We start from the raw sequence: 19,953 nt of genomic DNA, 5'->3' as shown, positions 1-19,953 counted from the left end.
TTCTCCATCTAGAAAATGCAACACTGATATTAATCTTTGCTCTTTCTCTCCTCTTGTGCCAAACTCTTCTCGGATCGTTCGGTTGGCCTGTACGCTTATGTTTATGGGAGCTGTCCTTATCGACAGAACCAATGGCAGATGGTAAACAGTAATTATGTTCCATAAATAAGTAACACAAAAACGGAAGAGAGCGTGGTGCGGCTGTCTGTTTACATCTGATGAAAACTTCTCACACAGTGCTCGACTGTTCCTCAAACAATCCTGAGCATCTTTTATGCTCACCTTGTGCCTTCGGGCAGTCCTTATATCAAGTCCTGATACATAAGTTTGAGCAGAATGCACCCGGTGGTGGTAATGCATAGACGGACATTGTGCGAAATTGTGGACAGAGGCAAATAAGGTTCCTATTTATATTATAGATATCAATATTTTACATGTTGCATCGATGCATCGTATCATCAGACATCGTATCGATGTATCGGTCCATATTGATATAAACAGTTATTATAGGTGTAAATTTTTTTTTACAAAAGTTACCTACTGCAGCTTTAAACTCGACCCCTTCAATCCATATTGGTCCAAGTGGCCTTTTTGTAGAAGGAAGGCTAATTTAAATGTCACTTTTGCTATTTAAAGATTCTGAGCATCAGTTTTTACTGCATGCCATGTGTCTACTTTTCTTTCTTTCTTTCTTTCTTTCTTTTTACATTTTGAACACCCTCTGATGTACTTAGCATAATATCTGGGTTCCTGAATACAGACTTTGACTTATGATTTTTATAACTTTCTTAATGGACCCTTTTTCAACTGTAGAGCTTCTTAGAGTTTTACTGTAAATTAATAATTTTTGTGTGATGTTTCTCAGCCCACTCTAAAAATGATTTATATTAATTTGCATTATAAGATGAAGATCTGCTGGAAAATTAAAGGGTCATGTTATGCATATTCACTTTTTCAACTTTAGTTAGTCTGTAATGTTGCTGTTTGAGCATAAAAAAAGATATGCAAAGTAACAAAGCTCAAAGTCCAATCCAAAAGGGGATATTTTATTTAACAGAAATCAGTTTTCAAAAACTACAACGGATGACTTGTTTGGACTACAAAGCATATTTTCCAGGATTTGTGATTTCACAAAGTTCGACGAGTGGGATGAGACCTTGTTGAGCTGAACCAGAGAAGGCAACGAGTGTTATCACTATTTAGGAGACGTGAATGAATGTGAATGTCGTGACATTTGCCAAGTATGGTTACCCATACTCAGAATTGGTGCTCTGCATTTAACCCATCCAAGTGCACACACACAGCAGTGAGAAGTGAACACAATGTGAACACACACTCTGAGCAGTGGGCAGCTATAGATCAAGCACCTGGGGAGCAACTGGGGGTTCAGTGCCTTGCTCAAGGGCACTTCAGTCATGGGTATTGAGGGTGGAAGAGAGCACTGTTCATTAACTCCCTCACACCTACAACTCCCCAGCAACCTTCTGGTAACTAGTCCGGCTCTATAACCATTAGGCTACAGCTGCAGCTACATGCTAGCTTTCCAAAGGCAGACGAGCTTGGTTACAATCATCCGGGTTTAAATCGCGCTAAAACTGATTTGATATTGATGCAGTATTTACACAGCAGCTTGCAGGCGGCTTTGGTAAGGGGCATGACATTTCTCGACCAGACGCCGAGTGCTGCCAATCACAACACACACTGGCCCAGCTAACCAAACACAGCACATTTCGTATTTCAGAAGGTGGGCCTTAATTTAATACAGGAGCTATTCGAGCTGTTCATGGTAGACCCGGGAGAGAGGTGTTGTAATAATGTAAAAATATGTGAAAAATCACGTGTTTTTCAAACAACCTAGTAGGAGAGCCTGTTCTAGTACACTCCCTAAACAAAATCAAGTCTTTGTAAAAGAGCATAATAGGACCCCTTTAAAAGGTACTTTGCATGTTCAGTATGTCCTTTTGTCTTATTTAGTGTGACAGTTTACTTATTGCCATGTTTTCTGCCAATAACACAAAATCCCAATACATTATTATTATTATTATTATTTGATTGGTTAAAATGAACAGAAAATATATTATCAGCGCTTATGCTGCCTTTCAAACAGGTAATCAAGAAAAGAAACATACTTTTTGCTAACATGTACCGTAGCAATGGTAGCTAATGGGCCATGCCAATCATAACAACGTTCACCCCTTGCAATATATATATATATAATTTATTATTTATAACTGCTCTGCTGTATTACAGGTGATAAAGCTGGTGTGTTAAATATAAAGTGCACAAATGATTGATGCATTTTGTTTCATCTCAACCTAAAATTAGATTTTGCCTAGTAAGTTCCTGTGTCAAGTGTTATATTTTTAGATATTTATTATATATGTTTTTATAAGCCTGAGAAAACAATGCAACACCAAGGAGACTCAAATAAATTTTTGCAGATCTGTCTTCTGATTTCAGTTTGAAAATAAACACTTTGTTTATTTGGCTATTTTTTTTTTAAGTTCATTTGTAGTTTAATAGATCTTGTCAAGTATATACACTCACCTAAAGGATTATTAGGAACACATACTTATACTGTGTTTGACCCCGTTTCACCTTCAGAACTGCCTTAATTCTACGTGGCATTGATTCAAGGTGCTGAAAGCATTCTTCAGAAATGTTGGCCCATATTGATAGGATAGCATCTTACAGTTGATGGAGATGTGTGGGATGCACATCCAGGACACAAAGTTCCTGTTCCACCACATCCCAAAGATGCTCTTTTGGGTTGAGATCTGGTGACTGTGGGGCTATTTTAGTACAGTGAACCCATTGTCATGTTCAAGAATCCAATTTGAAATTATTCAAGCTTTGTGACATGGTGCATTATCTGTCACGCCCGGTGATACAAGGAAGCACGGAGAGATCCAAGTGCGGGTATGATATTTATTAAGGGGTAATCCAAAGGGGTAAACAGTCCAGGCAGGGTCAAAACCAGAGTATCCAATAAACATGAAAACAGACAAGAACACACGGCAAGAGCAAGATTACGGATTAACTTTAAACATAAGACAAGGACTCCGTCACACATACTCAGACAGACCGGGTATAAATACACAGAAGGTAATGAGGGAACTGGAGACAGGTGGGGAATAATCAATTAACCCAAACAAGGAGGAAGGTGACCAAATAAGGGAACAGACAGTTCATAACATGACAGACACCGTGGGAAAGGAGGACATCTAGTGGAAACCCAGGGAACACAACCCAGATACTGTGACATTTTCCTGCTGAAAGTAGCCATCAGAGGATGGGTACATGGTGGTCATAAAGGGATGGACATGCTCAGAAACACTGCTCAGGTAGGCCGTGGCATTTAAACAATGCCTAATTGGCACTTAGGGGCCTAAAGTGTGCCAAGAAAATACCCCCACACCATTACACTACCACCACCAGCAGTCTGCACAGTGGTAACAACAAGGCATGATGGATCCATGTTCTCATTCTGTTTATGCCAAATTCTGACTCTACCATCTGAATGTCTCAACAGAAATTGAGACTCATCACACCAGGCAACATTTTTCCAGTATTCAACTGTCCAATTTTGGTGAGCTTGTGCAAATTGTAGCCTCTTTTTCCTATTTGTAGTGGAGATGAGTGGTACCCGGTGGGGTCTTCTGCCGTTGTAGCTCAAGGTTGTGCGTGTTGTGGCTTCACAAATGCTTTGCTGCATACCTCGGTTGTAACGAATAGTTATTTCAGTAAAAGTTGCTCTTCTATCAGCTTAAATTAGTCGGCCCATTCTCCTCTGACCTCTAGCATCAACAAGGTATTTTCGCCCACAAGACTGCCGTATACTGGATGTTTTTCCCTTTTCACACCATTCTTTGCAAACTATAGAAATGGTTGTGCATGAAAATCCCAGTAACTGAGCAGATTGTGAAATACTCAGACTGGCCCGTCTGGCACCAACAACCATGCCACGCTCAAAATTGCTTAAATCACCTTTCTCTCCCATTCTGACATTCAGTTTGGAGTTCAGGAGATTGTCTTGACCAGGACCACACCCCTAAATGCATTGAAGAAACTGCCAGAATATACTGTTTAGTACCAGACAAAACTACAACAAAACCCAAACAATAAATCTGAATTTACATGAATAAAAAAAAAACATCAATCAAATTTTCTGGGAAAAAAGTACAGTAAAACAAATTAACTGGATAAACACAGCAGAATCATATACTAAATTCCCCAAATTATACCTACAGCATTAATCTCATTATTAAATATTTTCTATGAATAGTTTTGTAAATGGCCATTAAAACCAAACTATGAATCCATATTGAGTAGTTTTGTAACAGAAGTTGTATTGCTGTACAGTGTTTCTACAAATTGTAGATTGTTTATAGTTTACAAAAAATAGTTTTCCGCCATGGAAATGTGTATTTGTGCATATAGTCTATTAACAATAAGGTAACAATACGAGAATTCCTGTATCATATTTTATATCTCTCCCTTTTGTAGGACACAATCAATAAATAATTAAACATATGTTACAACAAATTGCCCCTTCAAAGCTTTTGACTCCTGACTTGATTATTTTATTCACTTTCTCTTTTGATCAAGCCTTGTGTCTAAAGTTAATCTTTGCATTATTGATCTATCATAAAAGACTTAGTTCTGTTTGCCTTGGATTCATAATTAACAACTTTCCATCCTCCCTCGTTTTATCTCTTTCTGACCTCGACCCCATGATTCTTCCTTCACAGTTTTTCTTTCTTGAAGTCTAAACCCACCCGTTTCTCATCTCATGTTAAGCCCCAGAATCAGACCTCCCTGCTGTCTCTGTCTGTTGAGAGTCTGCTGTACTTGTTATTGAGATTCTCTGCTGACAGCACAACGCTGGGAAACCTATGGGAGGGAGGGTTCCTGGTGTACCTGGCACTGCCATGAGGAAGGAAGTTGGGAATAAGTACTTACAAGAAGTCATGGAAGTAATTGATTGCCTTACAACTACAAAAGCGCCTCAAACACGCATCGTTCCACAGCCACACACAGCCCTGGTGTAGATTATTCATAACTGTGAGTGAGAAGCGCCTGTGGTAGCCAGGCTTATTTATAAGGTTTCACACTCCTTCACAGATACAAATTTGCTCATTATTTGAGGCTCTTGGCACTCTTTCTTTTGTGTTTTTATGAGAATCTAAAGTTTTATACTAAAGCCACACAATGGTCTGAATATCATAGCATTATATTATAAAATATTAAATGAAGTAGGCTTTATTTTAAAGAACGACTTTTCCCTCAAACTTTTTCACAAAAAAATAAGTTTTCATGTTTTAAAGTATAACGCAGAGAGTCTTTTCCAAAAATGTTCAAAATTATCGTCACAATGAACTTTTAAAACGGTTAGATATGTATATTAAAATCTTGTCATTAATTAGGACCATTCATACTATTTTAAGATGCAGAGGGATATCATCTGTGGATGGGAAATGTAATTATTGGAAATATCGAACTTCAAAATCAAATTTACATATCTTTGTCCTCAATAAATATAAACCTGATTCCGAAAAAGTTGTGACACTGTACAAATTGTGAATAAAAACAGAATGCAATGATGTGGAAGTTTCAAATTTCAATATTTTATTCAGAATACAACATAGATGACACATATAATTTTTAAACTGAGAGAAAAATAAGTTGATTTTAAATTTCATGGCATCAAGACATCTCAAAAAAGTTGGGACAAGGCCATGTTTACAACTGTGTGGCATCCCCTCTTCTTTTTATAACAGTCTGCAAACATCTGGGGACTGAGGAGACAAGCTGCTCAAGTTTAGGAATAGGAATGTTGTCCCATTCTTGTCTAATACAGGCATAAATATTTTTATTATTATGCACAATTAGTTTACTTTTTGAAATATATTCAAATAGAAATCAATTACTTTAAATAGTACAATTTCACAACGTTACTGCTTTTGCTGTACTTTGGATCAAATGCATGCAGGCTTGGTGAACAAAAGAGACTTAAAAAGTCTTATTATTCAAAAACTTTGAATGGGACAAACCTGTTTCCAAAAAAGTTGGAAAAATTGAAAAAACAGAATGCAATGATGTGGACGTTTCAAATTTAAATATTTTATTCAAAATACAACATAGATGACATATCAAATGTTTAAATACAGAAAATGTATCATTTTAAGGGAAAAATAAGTTGATTTTAAATTTCATGGCATCAAGACATCTCAAAAAAGTTGGGACAAGGCCATGTTTACAACTGTGTGGCATCCCCTCTTCTTTTTATAACAGTCTGCAAACGTCTGGAGACTGAGGAGATAAGCTGCTCAAGTTTAGGAATAGGAATGTTGTCCCATTCTTTTCTTATACAGGCATCTAAAGTTGCTCAACTGTCTTAGGTCTTTGTCGCATCTTTCTCTTTATGATGCGCCAAATGTTTTCTATGGGTGAAAGATCTGGACTGCAGGCTGGCCATTTCAGTACCCGGATCCTTCTTCTACGCAGCCATGATGTTGTAATTGATGCAGTATGTGGTCTGGCATTGTCATGTTGGAAAATGCAAGGTCTTCCCCGAAAGGGACGACGTCTGGATGGGAGCAAATGTTGTTCTAGAATTTGGATATACCTTTCAGCATTGATGGTGCCTTTCCAGATGTGTAAGCTGCCCATGCCACATGCACTCATGCAACCCCATACCATCCGAGATGCAGGCTTGTGAACTGAGCGCTGATAACAAATTGGGTTGTCCTTGTCCTCTTTAGTCCGGATGACATGGCGTCCCAGTTTTCCAAAAAGAACTTCAAATTTTGATTTGTCTGACCACCGAACAGTTTTCCAGTTTGCCACAAACCTTTTTAAATGAGCCTTAATTGGCCCAGAGAAAATGCCTGTGCTTATGGATCATGTTTAGATATGGCTTCTTTTTTGACCTATAGAGTTTTAGCCGGCAGCGAATAGCACGGTGAATTGTGTTCACTGACAATGGAAGTATTTCTGAGCCCATGTTGTGATTACCATTACAGTAGCCCAAAAGATCAAGGGCATCCAGTATAGTTTTCCGGTCTTGAACCTTACGCACAGAGATTGTTCCAGATTCTCTGAATCTTTGGATGATATTATGCACTGTAGATGATGATAACTTCAAACTCTTTGCAATTTTTCTCTGAGAAACTCCTTTCTGATATTGCTCCACTATTTTTCACTGCAGCATTGGGGGAATTGGTGATCCTCTGCCCATCTTGACTTCTGAGAGACACTGACACTCTGAGAGGCTCTTTTTATACTCAATCATGTTGCCAATTGACCTCATAAGTTGCATATTGGTCCTCCATCTGTTCCTACCAGTCCCTACTTTTTTGGAATGTGTAGCTCTCATCAAATCCAAAATAAGCCAATATTTGGAATGATATTTCAAAATGTCTCACTTTCAACATTTGATATGTTATCTATATTCTATTATGAATAAAATATAAGTTTATGAGATTTGTAAATTATTCCATTCCTTTTTCACTCTGCATTCCAAACTTTTTTGGAATCTGGTTTGTAAATGCTGTGCTCAAATGCTATTCCCAATTTTGCCAATTTGCGTCAATAAGACGGCAAAATCTCATTGGCCAAATATCTACATCCTGATAAAATATTTTGATTGACTGATTCGTGCAACAAGTGCGTCGTGTGTTAACTGCACTGGTGCATTAACATGAAAATATCATGTAAAGAAGTATAATTTAAGCTCAGTGTACGCAAAAATGACATATGCATTCAAATATTGTGCACAAATATTTAAAAGATTCAAGACATTAAGTAGTCCATAGGCTATAGTTATTTAGATCTTAAGGCCAGTTCACACCAAGAACGATAACTATAAAGATACCTATACATATAATATATTAGTGTCCACACCAGCGAACGATATTGTCTGTGTATTCTAAGCGGATTTGCATCTGCTGCTTTAAATTCTCGTTGTTTTTATCGTTCATCAGAAGAAAAAAACAATTCTGAAAGTGATTCCAACGATATTGTTTCCATGTGCCTTTATCGTTATAGTTGTGGTGTGGACTCCGCTATTCTTTAATATTGAAATGATTTTTAGAACTATATCTTTGTCGTTATCTTTATAGTTATCGTGATTGGTGTGAACGGGCCTTTAAGCCTCAGAGGAACAAGTGCACAGACAACTTTTGAATTCGTAAGAACTTACCTTCTGGCTGTGGAAATACAAACGGAAGACAGAAGACACAGTGCAGTGCTGAAAAGGGGAGGAGTAGAGCTTGGGAAACTACATCATTGCGTATTGTATTCTGGGTAGTGGCCGTTATGTTTTAAGACACGCTAAAATGACAACAAATACAAATCACCAAAGGAAAAAAATACTGTATTTACATTACATTTTTAAAGGAGCTCCTTGCGCTTAGAATTAATGGACTAATATTTGAATCTCATGTGTTCATTTGAGCGCTCAGTCGTGTGGCCAGGACACGACACATACACGCTCATAGAAATCATACAGCCACTTTCTATCGTACCACACACATGACAAAAGTGATTTTTTATTTTGCAGTTTTTAATAAGATAGTTAAAACAGTTAACACAGTATATCTTGATCTCTGCTGGGTGATCATGTATTTAAACAACATATTTATAACAACACAAGTGTGCAAGACCTGAATTTAAATTGCATTTATTTACTGAGGTATATGGTTTCACACTTTTCCGTGTGTGAATTTGTGAATTAATTTTTCGAAGTCAAGTAAACGTCAACGGATTTCCCCTGCTCAAGAAGTATAGGAAGCAATGAATAATGTGTAGAAACCCTGTCAGTGGGAACACAGTTCATGCACGGAGCTCACTTCTAACGAGCTGATTATCTGAATCAGGTGTGTTAACAAAGAGAGACATATAAAATGTGCAGAGCTGGGGGTCGCAAGGACTGGAATTGAAAACTGCTGCTCTACTACACATAATACACTGTTTTTAAAACAGTAATACAATAAGGTTTTAATGAAGCAAATGGTACTAGTTACTTCGTTACTAGTTCTAAAGTGATGTTTTGGAATTGGTAACGTCGAACTGTTGTAAAAATGCAAATTTCACCCAAGTAGACGTGAGATATGGTTGTATATCAGCATGCTGTGATTACCTGCGGCCTCGTGCCAGTGGCCGTAACACAGCCTTATCTCATTTCTACTTGTGTGATATTGCTCATATATCAAGAAAAACATGTTTTCGTACATTACTCATGGTGTAAGCATTTACATATTTAAGCTGATCAGAAATTATGAATCTATAATAAGTACAAATGACAAAGCCACGTTTTGGTCAATTTGTTTATTTTCATTGAGTTTCACTTGCACCATTGTGTCATTTCTAAGATAGAAAGCAGAAAATTATGCTCCAATTTAGTCCATGGCAGCAGATGGCAGTTCATAACACAGCAAGCATTCACCATTCTAATTAGTTTTTAACTGTATAATAGAATATAAATCCCCCCCCCCACTATTTCCTAGTCTATACTCTAGCTCCCTTGTCCTAAATTCCAAGAATGCATTGCGCTGTGACGACACATTCCAGAGCTCTATACAGCATTTTGACATGCCTATAGCAATTCAAACAATATTAAAAATATTTCTTAATAATTAAATTGTAATAACAAATGTGTGCTATGAAAAAATGTGTTAATTTCATCATTCATACCAAACAACATTTTTATGAAGTACTCTTTTCATTTAAATTATTTTCAAGTTTCGAAACATCATATTAAGTGTCACTTAGAGAAAATTACATCATTTGTCAATCTCAGATGTCTTTATTAATTTTTGAAACGGTCTCATCACATAAAATAGACATGAAAAAAAAATCCTCCTGATATTTCTATAGAAGTCACACTTAAGTATTTGAGTGCCAATGACAAGGCTATAACCTTAGCGCCATTTTGGTTTGAAAATTTTCCATCCCATTACATTTCCTTGCCACAAGCATGAATTCCCTGATATTTTTTGTTATTTAGCTTGGGATGACTTAATGCAATTCATTACATTTACATTGCATAGCAGACATTTCTTGTCTGACAGAATTGTAGGGAAAAAAACTATGGAGGCGACACCCTTGTCTTTGCATTAGGAATGAAGGCATGAACAGTAAATGATCCATTTGAGACACTCACTTGAGCACTGCCATCGTGTGGTCATTGATCATAATGGCAACAAGAGACACGAGAATCATAAAACGTTTCATCTTTCATGCATCATTTGTAGTTTTATATATTAAGCTTGCTCACACACATAAACACTCGCCATTCTGTCTCCCAAGGACTGTTGGATCTGGTTCCACAAGTTACCTCAGGTCACAGAGGGCATTGGTATCGGTACAACACGCACACACACTACTTGTTGGCGGTGATTGTATTTGACAGCTCAGAGGCGTAGGAGAGAGCCGGACTGAGGTTGTGACAGCCTCTCTGCTGTCGGATCTTGTGGCAGCATTGATTGCTGGGTAATGGGTGCGGCACACAGCCATCGACCGGCTGCTGGGCTTCATCCGCCTACAACTCCCTTTGGGCCGAAGGAGGCAGACAGACAGACTTTCCTTTCCTGCTCGTGTCAGATTGTGCTAAGAGAAACAAGGCGACGAGAAAGGATGTACCTCAGTCCTAAAGCTAATCAACAGAGTGCTGGGTACTTCTAAATCTGTACAAGAATAGATATTTTTGACAGGTGACAAGACTTTCAAACTTGGAAGGTTAAGGAGATTTGCAGGGAGGAAGACTGTAGCAAAGTTAAGAACATGTTTTTGACAAATTTGTTTAAAAGATTGTGAGAAGCTGGAATTTAATAGCTGTTAGCAATATATATATATGTGTGTGTGTGTGTGTGTGTGTTTACAAATTTTACTGGACAAAGAGACAAAAATACTTATGATGCACCAATATAAAAAATTTGGAGCCATATAAAAATAAGCCAGTAATCATTTATCATAATAAATTGTCAAGATTTTATATTCTGTATCCTTTTGTCTGGACAAAAAATAAAAATAGACTAAAAACTGAAATCATTCCCTTTTTTTCATCATTCTAAAGTCAATTTAGCAATAATGAATAATGTACAGAATCAAAATGAAAATTAATTTTGAGATTTACTAAATTATAAATTATTAGTGTCAACTTTGTGACCTTTAGATGATGGCAAAGGTAATCTAAACATAAAAAATATTGCAAATTAGCATGCACAATTAAATATTAAATTTCAATTGATAACCATATGGTACCAATATATTGTGCATCCCTGCAATACCAATTAAGGAAACACTTATTAAACATTATTTAAACATTAACATTATTTAAAGGGTTAGTTCGCCCAAAAATGAAAATTATGTCATTAATAACTCACCCTTTGGCGATGATTGCCCTTGATTCAAGCCTTCGGTTTACCCGCACCCATAACACTAGCACAGAATCAGTTCAGAATCAATCACCAAAAGAATCAGTTCAGTTCAGACGCTCTGTGTGTCGGCCTGCTTCACGCTGAATCACACATGCGCAGTATCATCAGCTCCTCGGTTCACGAATCGGACACGTCTGACAGAAACGGTTCTTCAAATTTTCATTTTTGGCCGAACTAACCCTTTAATGCATTAACACAAACCGCCAATGAGCAATGTATTATTACAGTGTTTATTAATCTTTGTTATTGAGAGTTCATAAAGATGCATTAATATCAAATGGATAAAACTTTTGATTTTAAAAATATATTAGTAAATGTTGAGATTAACAATGACTAAGAGTTCAAATAAATGATGTAGAAGTATAGTTCATTGTTAGTTCATGTAAACTAATGTAAGAAACAAATGAAACATTATTGTAAAGCATACCTGATTTTTTTGCAGCGGTGGTCAAAATCATACACAATGATGCATCAATTCACATGATATAAATTATTTATTTACATTACAGCAAATAAAAACAGAAAAAACATCACAAGTATGTTAACCTATTGGAAATATATAATACATTACAAAGAGTGCCCTGGAGAGCTCATTTCTTCGATGGTGTCATTGACAACAAATACAAGGCAACATGTGGCACACCTCTCCAGTCATACATCCATCATCCATTCATCCATCCATCCATCCATTCACCCATCCCTCCACAAGCACTTCTCTTTTCCAGATTGTTGCAACCCCAGGGAATGGCTGTTTTTTGGCTGTATACTCTGATGAAGAAGACAGCCTGTTTTTTTCCCACTGAGTCTGACTCCAGCCTGCAGGCCAGGTGGAAAAACCACTGCAGGCCCGTCCCGCGAGGCTGTCCCCTGCTTGCGTCCTAAGGGGAATCCAGGGACGAAATGGTTTGCACACTGCCAGGAGTCCCGCCTCAGTTTTTACACACACCAACAACACCTGTCTGGAGGGGTGTGTAGTCCCACAATTCCCTGGGGCCTTTTTCTCTGCTGTCGTTAGCACATGTCACTCTAAGTTTAAGGGTTCGTCAGATGAGTCTGGTGGAGGCCCGCAGGGTGTTTGCCGAGTTGAAGTGTGGAACGTTTTGTTTCTGCCGTGCTATCCGATTCTCACGTGGACACCTTCTGGAAACACACAAAGAAGGAAGTTTAAATTCCTCATTCTTTGATTAAATAGGGCTGCACAATTAATTACAATTAATCCGAAATCTTAATATTTTTTAGTCTCTTGTGATCCAGTCTCAGAGTGCCTCAGTTTTCAGTAAATGCTGTTCAACATGATTTCATGTCTGCATGTACTTTAATGTGTAAATCATAAAACTATTATTGTGTGTGTGTGTGTGTGTGTGTGTGTCCATACATATATATATATATATATATATATATATATATATATATATATATATATATATATATATATATATATATATATATATATATATATATTATTGTGTAATATAATTATTTTGTACAGGGCAATATTACAATAGCAATAGTAATTATTAGGGGTGTAACGATACGCGTATTCGTATTGAACCGTTCGGTACGACGCTTTCGGTTCGGTACGCGGTACGCATTATGTATACCGAACGGTTCGTTGGAGTAATTAATTATATTTGAAAAAAAAAAAAAAAGAGAGAGAAAGAAATATAATGATATGCGTTCAACAAGGTAGCCCAATAACCCAAACAACGTAACAGGCAACGCCCCTGACACTCCCGAAGAAGAAAAAAACACCATCTTATATGTTTATGTTAGGCTACTCAGCAGGCGCTCGCTCACTCAGTACTCGCTGAAGGCTCGTTGCAAAATAGCCAATGCGTTTAACAGACTAGAAATGAGAAGATCCTCCAATAACCAACAGGTTTGGTGTTTGGGTGCACTTTGGATTCCCTTTAAGCTATAATGGTGATGGCAAGAGAGTGGTGGATAAAAAAACAACGGTATGTCGCATCTGCAACATGACAGGGTACACCAGCGGGATTACAAAAAAAAACAAAAAAAAAACAGCGGGAATATCTGGGATATATGCGTCAGTACTATCTGGGAAAAGACGAAAAAAAGGAGAAACATGAACGCAGCAAACTATCCCTGCAGCATTTAGACACTATAGCTTACAGGGAATCCAACCCAAACACCAGACCTGTTGGTTATTTTAGGATCTTATATTTCTGGTCTGTTAAATGCATTAGACATTTTGCAACGAGCCTTCAGCGCGTGCTGAGTGAGCGAGCGCCTTAGGGGCCGTTCACATATCGTGCCTAAAAACGCATGGAAAACGCTAAGCGCGTCTTTCTCCTGAGGCGTCTGTCTTTGCTAAGCAACAATGACGTGCTCTCTCCATGAGACGCGGAAATTTCAGCGAAGGATAAATGGATTTGCAGCTCTAAAAATCGCTTGCAGTAGCTCTGCTACTGAATTTATTTCAAAATTGCAATCCATATACAACTATGATCAGCTGTTCCTTCATCTTGGCTGAGCTCTCAACGTTGTTACGGGAAAGGATGAAGCTGATTGGTTGGTTCTTGTCACATGACCCGCGGTGCGCTTGCGGCATTCTGAAAAGTTGAGATGTTTTTACATTTTGCTGTATCTAAAACGTATCGAACCGAACCGAACCGAACCGAACCGTGACATCAGTGTATCGTATCGAACCGAACCGTGAATTTTGTGAACCGTTACACCCCTAGTAATTATGTCTTTCATTATTAAATTTGTATTTAATAATAACAATAAAAATAATAACCATATGTTGTCAACGGAGGAGATGCTTAAAGGTTGAAAACATAAAATTATTAATTATTAGTAATATTTACTAATTAGCAATAGTAATATTTTTTATTTCAATTTAGCAATTATTAATTATTATTATTATTATTATGATTATTATTATTATTATTATTATTATTATTATCTGTTGTCAAGAGAAGAGAGGCTTTAAAGGGACAATAAGTAACTTTTTAGGTATTTTATTATCTAAAATCAATATTTTTATTCATAAATATGCCCTCAATGGTGTACAAATACCTATGCCAATGTTTAAACTAATCCTCGTAAATGAAGAATTTATTATCTTTATATACATGGGACGGGTAGGTCGACGGAGGCTTCCATGTAGTTCCGCCATCTTGCAAAACTATAATAGCAGAGAGGGACAAAAAGTACTAAGCCAACGCGTTTCCACAACGCGTTTTCGGTCAGAGCCAGAAACGCAGGTGCAGAGCAGTGAGAGGCGCTTGAAACTGCACCGGCAAGTTTAAAAGTCTGGATTGCATTCTTATTATGGACCATACATATGCCGCGCCACAGGAGAAGAAAACATCGTCGCCAAAACAGTCAAAAATAGAACGTAAAAGGAAACGTGACCGTAGATTACAGAAAACAAGAGTTAATGTCGGGGAAGCTTTTTCTAGGTGGAAAGAGCTAATGCTGGATAAAGATTTCAAAAGAGACGCTGAAGTGGCCAGTTTTCTTCTCGACAGGTAAGTCAGTGTTACAATCTATATTACAATATTTTTTTTTATATCTAACAATGCACATTATTCAGAAAATATAACGAATAAAGAAGACATAACTACTAATTACAATATTTCATGTTTTCCACAGTCAGTAATTCATACTGTAACATTCGTTTGTTTATGGTCATGTTGCTGTTTGTTTGAAATAACACACCTGTTCACCTGAAGGAAAACTCGACGAAGTGCTATTAGAAGACATCCCGTCAAAGCTTTTTGGTACATATCGCCTACCGTAGATGCAACACGCATTTGAAAAAGCGAGGCGCTGGAGAGCAAAATTAGTTTGAATGCAAAATACAATTTCACCACTAGATGGGAGTAATTCCTACTTAGTGTCCCTTTAAGGTGTAAAATGTAAACATTACCAAAATAATAATAATAATATTTGAATATTAACAAACTTTTATTTTTATTCTTAACAGAAAAAAATACATTGATTTCAACAATATGCAATCAAATTAAATCACAACTATTCATGTATCAATATTTTCAGAAAAATCCCATTTCCCAAATCCCATTCTAGTAACGGGAATGTATTGACTTTAAAAGTCAAAGACACTGAATTAGATTGCTTACAAACATCAGGTTTTACACAGTGAAGAGAACCTTTAACTTCAACTTGTCCCCGGGCGCCGCAGCATAAATGGCTGCCCACTGCTCCGGGTGTGTGCTCAAAGTGTGTGTGTGTGTGTGTTCACTGCTCTGTGTGTGTGCATTTCGGATGGGTTAAATGCAGAGCACAAATTCTGAGTATGGGTCACCATACTTGGCTGAATGTCACTTCACTCACTCACTTAACTTTAATTGGCTATACAGGTTAAGGGAACAAATCACCTACCAAGTTTTACAACATTAAAATTTTTTTTTAGCAATGAAGAAGCCTGACACTGACCTACAATCTAAATAGTCATCCATTTTGCAATTGCATTTTGTCAGTGTGTTTTTTTTTAATTATTATATTATAGATGTATGTTCCTTATTACAATGTTTACATAGGGGTCAGTGGGCATGATTAAATGCATTACATTTTTAACAGGTTGTTTTTTTATATAATTAATTTGACTACATTAATACTTTAATCTGACAGCTCTAATCATAATGTATAAAATGCACAGAAAGAAGGAGATGGAGAGAGACAGGAACTTGCTGTGGTTTAAATTGTCTCATTAACACCTTCTCTCTCTTCCCTAGCAGCTCGGCAGGGGAAACGTTCCACTGCAGGGAAACTTTATTATATTTTCCTCGTCGCTTTATTAAATGTCATGTTTTGCATAGGGCAGAGTGCGCCCCTGGTCTTAAATCGGCTCTGAGGCAGCAGGGTACGTGGGGGACACTGATTCCTGACCAGACCAAAGCTGATCCTGTTTTAATTAGTTCCATCCTCTTGCTCGCAAACATCAAGTTTTATGCAGTGAAGAGAACCTTTAACTCACTGCCTGAATGGGTTGAGAAAACTAATCACCGACCAAGTTTTAAAGCATTAGATGCATTAGATTCACATCCTCAAATTAACTTTTTGCCATGACAGCCAATGGTGGGTGAATTAAGAAAATGAACAGCCATAAATATTCACAAGTTTTGTGCATTATTTTTTATTAAAAAAAAAACTCTCCTCAAAACTCACTCGTGACAGCCTGAACAAATTACTCTTCCTCAAAGATCAAAAGTTTGAGGTTAAGATTTTTGAAAGCAGTGATCCTGTTTATGAAAATGCAGCTGAAGTAAATTCTACATAATTCAAGGTTTTTTTTTTTTTTTTTTTTTTACATAATATTATTCTATATAATCTAAGGATCATTCTGTGAAAATATAACACAGAATATAATAATTTTAACTGGCTCAGAAAATCATGTTTCAAATCAAATTCCAATGTAAAGACAAATGTTTATTATTGTTAAACTGCAGCACATTTGAACCATAATAATCCAGATAATTTATTGTCCAGATTGTTTATTTTAAGTGCAGTTTTAAGCTTTAAATACTCTAAGGATTGTTGGATTCTGACTGGCTGTCATTCAAAAATTCCAGCTATGTGATTCTAACAATATTACAGTTGCATCTCAATAAATTAGAATGTCATGGAAAAGTTAATTTATTTCAGTGATTCAACTCAAATTGTGAAACTTGTGTATTAAATAAATTCAATGCACACAGACTGAAGTAGTTTAAGTCTTTGTTTCTTTTTAAATTAGGATGATTTTTTGCTAACATTTAACATTTAAACCACCAATCTCAACAAATTAGAATATGTTGACATGCCAATCAGCTAATCAACTCAAACCACCTGCAAAGGTTTCCTGAGCCTTGATCTCAACAAATTAGACAACTTCATAAGACCAATAAAAATTAAAAACATTTAGTGAACTGTTGGCCTTCTGGAAAGTATGTTCATTTACTGTACATGTACTCAATACTTAGTAGGGGTTCCTTTTGCTTTACCTACTGCCTAATTTCGGCGTGGCATGGAGGTGATCAGTTTGTGGCACTGCTGAGGTGGTATGGAAGCCCAGGTTTCTTTGAACTTGGGCTATGAGCTTCTCCCCCCTTCCTCCAGACTCTATAGCCGTGTTTCCACTGCAGGAACTTTACCCAGGAACTAGGGACTTTGGCCTGTTACTTGGTGTGTTTCCACCGCAGGAACCAGGAACTAAATAAAGTTCCGGGTAAAAAAATGCCCCTCAGAAAGTCCCTGCTGGCGAGGTGGTACTTTTTCAAAGTTCCGGAACTTTCGGGGGCGGGACTTTGGCGCTAAACATTCTGATTGGTTGAGTCCACGCAGCATGAGTTCAACCACCATTTATTTAGATCAACATTTTCAAAATATTACTGTTATTGTGTCATGAAATCCAATTTTAAAAGTATTTCAGGCGAGAATGTAGTCGTTTAAAACTCAAATCTGTTGTTTATTTATAAAGACAGCACCTATTTAAAAATGTGTTTCGCCGATCTCTGAGGCGGTGAGCTCCACGCAATCAGCGGGAGCTCAGTGATTATCTATCCGCCGAGAAGCAGCCTCTCCTGGGATAGACCTTCTGATATGTGCCGCTGGCTCTGATGTCTCTTTAGTGGTTAAACATAAAATATAATTCAGCTGCGGGGTAAATCTAACAGGTTTTCTTTGGTCTGTATTCAATTTATCTATTGCTGCGTTTCCACCGAATTTTTTTTTTTTATCAGCGGTACTTTGTATTGAGAAACGCGCGCGGACCTACGTCACCAGTCATTTGCCTAATCTTCCCGGTACTTTACACCATGGTGGAAACGCAGAAAGCAACAGGTCTGGGGGGAAAAAAGTTCCTGGGAAAAAAAAGTTCCTGGTAAAAGTGTTCCGGGTAATTTCGGTGGAAACGCAGCATAAGACCTTGGTTTCCAAATGAAATACAAAACTTGCTCTCATCTGAAAAGAGGACTTTGGTCCACTGGGCAACAGTCCAGTTCTTCTTCTCCTTAGCCAAGGTAAGATGCCTCTGATGTTGTCTGTGGTTCAGCAAATTCCTTCACACGTCTGTATGTGGTGGCTCTTGATGCCTTGACTCCAGCCTCAGTCCATTCCTTGTGAAGTTCGCTAAAATTCTTGAATCGATTTTGCTTGACAATCCTCATAGAGCTGCGGTTCCCTCGGTTGGTTGTGCATCTTTTTCTTCCACACTTCTTCCTTCTACTCAACTTTCTGTTAACATGCTTGGATACAGCACTCTGTAAACAGCCAGCTTCTTTGGCAATAAATGTTTGTGGCGTACCCTCCTTGGTTGTCAATGATTGTCTTCTGGACAACTGTCAGATCAGCAGTCTTCCCCATGATTGTGTAGCCTAGTGAACCAAACTTTGCAGGTGCTTTGAGTTGATTAGCTGAATGGCATGTCACCATATTCTAATTTGTTGAGATAGTGAATTGGTGGGTTTTTGTTAACAGACAGACAGAAATATCAATCTAGTATTTTCTACATAGTCTAGTATTTATACAGCCTTTAATCAAAACGCACCATAATCATGTAGAGTAACCATCATCTAATAATGAATAATTAATTACTAATTTCACCTGTTTGTATTTTATTCTTTCATAAACCCTGACCTCTCACTAAATGGGACATCAGGAAATAAAAATAAAATAAAATAATAATAATCTAATTACTCTTTAAATAATTTTCGCACCAAAATGTTTTTTTTTTTTGTCATTTTCATGGACTTATGTTCAAGTGTTAATTTTTCGAAAAAGTTTGATTTTAGTAATTTGACATTGTAATAATGGGGTGTGACTTATGATTGTGAGCTTATGATTGGCTCTGCGGAAGTTTGGGTTGGACTTTGATACCTTACAATCACTTCTGCACAGACTTTGGCTCCAAATGAGAGCATCAGTGCAAAATTTGATATTGAGATGTATACACCTGAAAGCTGAATAAATACAATTTTCACTAAAACATGGTTTGTTAGGATAGGACAATATTTGGGTGAGATAAAAATATATAGTTCAGTCTTGAAACTCTAGATGGCGCAGACTGACAGGTCGTTAATGTAACAACTGATGATATTCAGAGAGTTAAATGACTTGGCTCAAGCTCACTTGAGATTCCTGCAGCACACTTTCAGAGTTTTTTTGAAATCCTTCACCTTCCCCAGCTCCACCTGTATACATCTGCTATGGGTTATTTTATATGTTATATGTGCAGCAGCAGTATGTCTTAAATACTCTCAGCACCATATTGCCATATGCATTGGCAGTAACCTATTGCCTGTTCTCGCTTGCAGCAGCAGCAATAATCTACAATTACAGCATACATCTATTTTGCCAAGACCAAATACATTAACATTGTCATAACCATCACCACGTTAAAATCTTCTGAGGATTTTCTTCTGAGGAACTATTTAAAAATCTGGAATCTGAGGTTGCAAAAATAATGGACCCACTTTATATTAAGTGGCCTTAACTACTATGTACTTACATTTTAATTAATAATTTGACCCATACCTTACACCTT

General features: G+C 37.2%; 1 protein-coding gene across 3 annotated transcripts in view; it reads right to left on the bottom strand.

The window, feature by feature from the left end:
• Positions 1–11,916: 11,916 nt before the first annotated feature.
• tmeff2b (transmembrane protein with EGF-like and two follistatin-like domains 2b) overlaps positions 11,917–19,953 on the bottom strand; it is a 63,238-nt gene continuing 55,201 nt past the window's right edge. For 2 of the 3 annotated variants that reach the window (XM_052559751.1, XM_052559753.1), the window contains exon 9: positions 11,917–12,581. In XM_052559751.1, the coding sequence (XP_052415711.1) occupies positions 12,485–12,581 (97 nt within the window). In that variant the 3' untranslated portion in view covers positions 11,917–12,484. The remainder of the gene's footprint in view (positions 12,582–19,953) is intronic. The other variant, XM_052559752.1, reaches the window with a different exon arrangement.

Source organism: Carassius gibelio, chromosome B6, assembly GCF_023724105.1.
Source record: "Carassius gibelio isolate Cgi1373 ecotype wild population from Czech Republic chromosome B6, carGib1.2-hapl.c, whole genome shotgun sequence".
Lineage (NCBI taxonomy): Eukaryota > Metazoa > Chordata > Actinopteri > Cypriniformes > Cyprinidae > Carassius > Carassius gibelio.
The sequence above is the reverse complement of the archived record's forward strand: the minus strand, read 5'-3'. Positions and strand labels throughout refer to the sequence as shown.